Here is a 6,832-nt window from a genome sequence, read left to right as displayed (position 1 = left end):
CACAAATTCCTATGCAGCCTCTGTTTTCTGAGAAGAACTGCTAAATACTGGCCTTGTTTCTAAGGTAATAGATTATAAACCCTTTAAGACTGTCTTTGCATGGTGTATGAATAAGAGTGGAATCATTACAGCCAAGAGTGACTCAAACCTATCTCAGAGATAAGAGCAAAGGCAGGGTGCCTGGATATGTGATTGCAAGTGGGTAAAGCCCACAATCATTTTTGCTTCAATGATTTTTTAAAATAAGATCTTGGCCTAGTTCACTGTCACTGTAACTATCAATAGACCATAGTTGACAATATTTGAATTTATGATTTACTCCCAGTAAAAACAACCACAACCACCACATAATAAATTAACATGATGTATGATCCTAGCCAGTCACTATACCCCAAAGTAAAATGGACATATGTACCATCACTTAGTAGTAACATCAATGTTCAGGAATCAGCAGGAGAATATTTAGTCTCCCTGAAAATAAAATTATCTGATTAAATAGCTGTTCTTCAACAAAAAGTGTGAAATGTATGCATCAAAACTTATCAAGAAATGTTATCACTGTAGTTCATCTCAAGATATACCCTGTTTTCCCCAAAATAAGACATCCCCTGATAATAAACCCGATCGGGCTTTTGAATGCATGGCAATAAGGCCAAGCGCTTATTTTAGGGTTCAAAAAAATATAACACAGAGTCTTATTTTCGGGGAAACATGGTAGGTATTTTCGCACACTGTAAAGTGCAAAAGTACACAGCAAAACTGGAACATCTGCCTTAGCAATTAGTGTTTATCTTTCATACACTGTAATTTTCTAGTCACACACATTGTGCTTTTTACACACAAGCTAAGCTGTTTACAATTCCTCCCCATTTCCCATAAACCAGAGCCTGGTGGCGCAGCAGACTAAAGCACAGTTACTAACTGTTAAGTAACACCAGCTCCCTGCAATTACTGCAAGTTCAAATCTCACCAGGCTCAAGGTTGACTCAGCCTTCCATCCTTTCTAAGGTAGGTAAAATGAGGACCCGGATTGTGGGGGCAATAAGCTGACTTTGTATAAAAATATACAAAAGTATGAAGGCTATTGCTTAATGCACTGTAAACCGCCCTGAGTCTCCGGAGAAGGGCGGCATATAAATCAAATAAAAAAACAAAACAAAACACAGGTATACATATCAGTCAGTTGCCCCAAAGGTGCTTTTTTCAAAAGGCTGCTGGACTTTCCTTGCTTTTATTTGAAGACGTTTCGCTTCTCATCCAAGAAGCTTCTTTAGTTCTGCAAAACGTCTTCAAGCAAAAACAAAGAAAGTCCAGTGACCTTTTAAGAAAATCACCTTTGGGACAACCATGACCTGGATGACTGAGAATTTCCATAGACATACCAGTCAGTTGAGAATAAGATGTCAAGTCTCTGATGAAGTCACAAGCATGCTCTGTATTAAATCTGATCTCTTGCATGGATCCAAGAATCTCTCCTTTAGGTACTCCTATTTTGGGGAATCTTTTCTCTTTCACATCTTAGGAGCTATTTTGTACTTTGGGTTGAGGAGGGGGATCTTTTTTTGCTTCTCAACAGCTGCTTCTGTTGCTGATATGAAAGAATGAGGCTCAACTTGGAGCAAATAAAAAACATTGATTTCTTATTTGCTGTCTATTTGGGAGGAGTTAGTAACCATGGATATCCGTCAGACTGGGATTGGAACATTGGCACTTCATTTCACTCCACAGGCAAAGGGGCAGCAACTCCAGGGATTTTGCTGAAAGCGACAGTACAAAGTGAGACCAAGAGAGGAAAGAAGGAAAAAGCAGAACAGAAAAACACATCAGATCAAGGAAAGCAGGAACCTCTTTCCGATGCCTTAGAAGGGAATTCACATCTTGCGTCAAGAGGTGCTCCAAATGTTCTGTAATAGCAGCATGGGGACCAGTTGCAGTGCTGCCTGCAACATGGATTTGACCAACGGCAGCAGTCTAGCTGTGTGTCAAGAACGGGACATTGAAATCTGGGCCCTTCCACCCTGCAACAAGTACCTCTGCCCACTGCTGCCCACGTGCATTCTCATCCCAGTGACAGCTGTTTGCTTGGTCTTGCTGGTGCTGGGTGTAGGTGGCAATGTCTTGACTGTGATTGTTACAAGCTGCTCCCAAGAGCTACACAACACTACCAGTTTATATCTGGGCAGTTTGGCTGTCTCTGACCTGTTGATGCTCCTCCTGGGTCTACCCATGGATCTGTACCGTTTGTGGCGCTCCCAGCCATGGGTGCTGGGTACTGTGCTGTGCCGTGTGTGGCACTGGTCAAGTGAGGCATGTGCCTACTGTTCCATCCTGCATCTGACAGCCCTGACAGCTGAGCGCTATCTGGCCATTTGCTTCCCACTGCGGGCTAAAGTCCTGGTGACCCAACAGCGGGTAAAAGCCCTGCTGGTAGTGCTTTGGGCCGTGGCACTGCTCTCTGCTGCACCTTACCTATTCCTTGTGGGAGTCCGACAGGCTGGTAACTTTTCCAGTGATGATGATTTCAGCCGTGAATGTGGCCCTACTTTGTACGCCCAACAGACAGGGCTGTTGGAGACAATGCTCTGGGTCACCACCAGCTACTTCATCCTCCCCTTCTTCTGTCTCTACATTCTCCATGGCTTGATTGCTAGAGAACTTCTGCGTGTTGGCAAAGCACATCTTGGTGTGGCTTCATACCGGAACCATCAGCAAACAGTGCGTATGTTGGGTAAGTAAGTGGAGGATATCTTAAAATGGGGATGGAAACATTATCTTAGTGCTCCAATGTCCTGTCCACCCTTTACCTTTATCAAAGAAATTCCCACAGCCCCATTATTCAGAATGAGGAAACCTTTGAATTCATAGCATATTTCGATTGTTAGGGATTCTGTAGCAGAGGTTGACAATCTAAAACCCTCCCAATCTACTATACCACTTATAAGAGCTCCAGAACTGATGGAAACCCAAAAATCTTGGTGTATAATAAATAACTATGGAGATGCTCTGTGGAGTCCAAAAGTACTGAGTGAGGAAGATCTAGTTCCAAGTATTATCCAGGGTTATCCTACAAAATGTCTAGCTAATCATTCTTGCGTCTAATGCAGAGGTCTTCAAACTTGGCAGTTTTAAGACTTGTGGACTTCAACTCCCGGAATTCTCCAACCAGCTCCATAAGTCTTAAAGCTGCTAAGTTTGAAGACCTCTGTTCTAATGAGTGTAAACAAGTAATCAGGGTTGTGTAGCCCAGGGAGCTGTATGGCACTCCAGCCCCAGAATTTTTTTTTCCCCTTAAAAAGAAGGATGAACCCTTATCCTGAAGAAAATTTTCTTGCTCATTCCCTCAAATGCAGACTTCTGTGGGGATGTAACACTTCCTCAGAATCTCAGAACACAGAAAGCTGTGGGCTCATGGGAATATTTCAGTTTTCAAAGAACAGGAGGTCCCAGAGCCAATTCCGTTGAATGAGAGAGAACTCATGCCTTTGTCATTATTTACATATACTGAAGTTGAGCACGGGGACCAAGCAAACATGCAGGTGATATTTTTAGTCTCATAAACTGTATCTTGATCTAGAAAGTCTAAATGTCAAGCTTCCAAGTAATATGTTCCCTGATTGAATAATCCAAGGCAACCATATTCCATCAAATCTTTTTATTAGGAGCATATCAAACTGGCAAGGTCTAGGTGTAATTCCGGCTCTGACCAAACCCTGGAATTACACCCAGTGAAAAGCAAAAGTTTGAAATTTCCCCCCAAACACACATTCACATTTTATCTTTTGGAAGGTCTCTAGCAGTCGATGACATGTTTATCTTATTCCACTCTTGGACTGTCTGCTGTTGTCGCCTGAGATCAACTTAGAAAGAGTTAGAAAGAACATGGAGCCATGAGAGTGGTGTGGTTTTAAGGGTTCCAGATATTATTCTCACTGTGGGTGTAATGATATGCTCATATATTCTCATCACATGGGTGTAATGAGAAATGCTAAAATCTGCCTCTGGCACATGCATTTTCTAAATGTTCTTCAAGGGGACCTCTATGTACAGTTCATTACAGTGATCCAAATGGGAGGTAACTAAAGCATGAGTCACCTGAAGCAAGACCAATAATGGGTACAATTGGTGCACAATATGAATTTCTGCAAAGGCCCTCTTGAATCTAGGAGGACTTTCAAATCGCACACCATCTCTGACTGTATCCCCACACAGAGCTAAAGGTATAAAACCTCTGGAATCGAGGTTCCGAAAACACCTTGCCAGGGTTGAATTGAAGCCTCTTCTCCCCCATCTATTATCCAAATTCACATATATATTTTTATATTAGCTGGACTAAACAATAAAGAGTCAATGGTATGTTTATTTTATCAAGGCACTCGTTGAATGCCTCAAATAATTCCTATTCAGATGAAAAGCTGGTGCTTTCTGATTTCTGATTTACCCTATCTATATTTCAAAGCAAATGTGAGTATCAATCCACTCCAAAAGCTCCTAATCATGTCTTAGGCGTAACTGCACCAGGTCAATAGGTCATCTTATTTCCTTCTTTTCTACCCACTTGCAGTTATCCTGGTTCTGGCATTCCTCATTTGCTGGTTGCCCTTCCATGTTGGCCGGATCATGTACATCAACCCAAAGAACTTCAAGATGATGCTCTTCTCACAGTATTTTAATGTTTTTGCGTTGCAGCTTTTCTACCTGAGTGCTACTATCAACCCAATCCTTTACAATCTTGTCTCAAAGAAATACAGGGCAGCATTGTACAAGTTGCTGGTAACCAAAAAGCGACCAGAACGGGCTTCAACTATTACTAGAGAAACAGCTGGTTACCTAGAGATTACTGGATAATTTAAAAACGAGATGATTCCTAGGACCCTTTCTCCCACTGCTTTCACTGCTTGCTTTTTGGAAGATGTGTGAAATGAAGGGCAGATTATAGTTAATGCTTCCCAGCATAGCTCTGTGAAATGTAAGACTGGGCTAGTGCTGGTGAAACCAAATTATCACTAGGGCTATTTGGACAAGCTGAGAAAGATACTCTCTCCTTCCTATGTATAGTATAATTGCCACCTGGTCTTTCCTGCAAACTAATGCTTGTAAACCAGTATTAGAAGCCACATACTGACTTTGATTGGCAGGCAAGGGCTTTCCTATAGTTTGACAGCTCTGCAAAAATGTCATCTTGAGTTTAGCCACTGGTGAAGAAGGCAGGCTTGAGATCATTTAAAAGCTCTGTTAGCTATGGGATATGGGATAGCCCATCATTTGATGTATGAGATACAAAAGATCCAATTTTCAATTCTCCACCACAGTTCTAGCAAAATAATTTTAAAAGATTCACCTGTAGCCTCTGGAGGGTTACTGTACTGCAGCTGAGACTAGAGATCTATGAGTTGGACAAAAAGCCTGAGTATAAAAATAGCAGCCTATATTTTTGTGTAACCTATAGTATGTTTATAAATTAGACTAGACAGTACTGTAATGCTTTTGGTTTATCTATTTTAGCCAGTGTCAGAATGATTCAGTACTTTTGTAGCTGGGTTTTCAATTTGGTAATTCATAGCTACATTGCCACATGTGAGTTATTATAAAAATCATATGAAATGTGTTAAATTTGCTTAATCATTTTAATAAACACGCTTGGATGTCTTCAAGTACCTAACCATACATCAATTATTCAGCTTCTGCTTCTGTTGAATAAAGAAAATTGGTGAAGTCTTGAGAAAATTTTCATAGCTAGCTCCTTTTTCTTAGATTCATGAATTTTAACTTTCATCTAGAATCTCCAGATGCTGTTATTGAAAAATAGTTTTTCTTTGATCCAGCTGATATATCGGTTGAATTATCAACTTAGCTACTATGTCTTTGTATGGGCTAATAGTGAATTTGGAAATAATACTAAGCTTAGTCTTTACAAAAGCATTTTGGTTACTACACAACTCTTCAACAATCAGATTAGCACCACCAATATTTCCATTTGTGATATTGATTCTGTAACATAACATCTACAAGCACAAAAAATGAGTAGCATGAACAAAGTATAAAAAGGAATAGGTTAAGATCGAGATTGAGTCAAAATTAAAATAGAGACACTGAAGGGGATTTGGATTAGCCATGCATAAGACTCACTGATTTTGAGTCTGGATCGGTCCCATATGTGGGGATGGTGTGATCTCAGTTGTTGGCAAACCACACTGGGTAAACAATGTCAACACAAAGTCCTAATCTCATCAGAAATGTAAAGACAGGATGTCTGGCAGAGACCCTATCTCAGATATGCAAGGCATGGGGACCCAGCACGTAGACATTGTTTGTCACAGGAAGAACATGAGGGAAACACGAGGAGTCCATATGGAATTCACGAGCCTTCTTTAGCCAATCAGTACATGTAAACGTTGATTAATGTTTTGCCATGATAGTTGTAAAATGACAATAAAAGGGAGCCTTTTGAATGGGGTCAGTGTGCCTTCCACAAGGTGCCTTCCCACCGAGGGGCCTTCCCGTGAACCATCTTCCTGCCTACGCGTCTTTCTTCATCGAAACAACACCATATTTTTGTAACTAATAAAATTCTGCAAAAAAATCTGCAAATAAAGCTAATTCTAATTTCAGCTAAGAAAATGTTTTAAATGTGATGCCTTAAAGTAGGCTCTCCCCAACTGGAAAGAAGCATTCAAAATTATTAACATAGGTTATCATTGTATATTATTCCTGAATTTGTAATCAGATTAAAAACTAATCTAGAATAATGTATTAAAGTAGAACATATGAAATAACAGTATAAAATGTGCCTATTTGTCTCAACATGCTATAGCCAGCAAATATTTGTGTATGA

At 40.4% G+C, this 6,832-nt stretch overlaps 1 protein-coding gene across 1 annotated transcript; it reads left to right on the top strand.

The window, feature by feature from the left end:
• The first annotated feature begins 1,752 nt into the window (after positions 1–1,752).
• On the top strand, positions 1,753–4,865 carry LOC117674512 (motilin receptor). The gene is made up of 2 exons (XM_034432552.2): positions 1,753–2,728; positions 4,562–4,865. Exons 1-2 carry the CDS (start codon positions 1,900–1,902, stop codon positions 4,843–4,845), a joined length of 1,113 nt encoding a protein of 370 aa, XP_034288443.2. The 5' UTR covers positions 1,753–1,899; the 3' UTR covers positions 4,846–4,865.
• Positions 4,866–6,832: the final 1,967 nt, after the last annotated feature.

Source organism: Pantherophis guttatus, chromosome 1, assembly GCF_059756535.1.
Source record: "Pantherophis guttatus breed Tessera chromosome 1, ASM5975653v1, whole genome shotgun sequence".
In the NCBI taxonomy this organism is placed as follows: Eukaryota; Metazoa; Chordata; class Lepidosauria; order Squamata; family Colubridae; genus Pantherophis; species Pantherophis guttatus.
The sequence above is the reverse complement of the archived record's forward strand: the minus strand, read 5'-3'. Positions and strand labels throughout refer to the sequence as shown.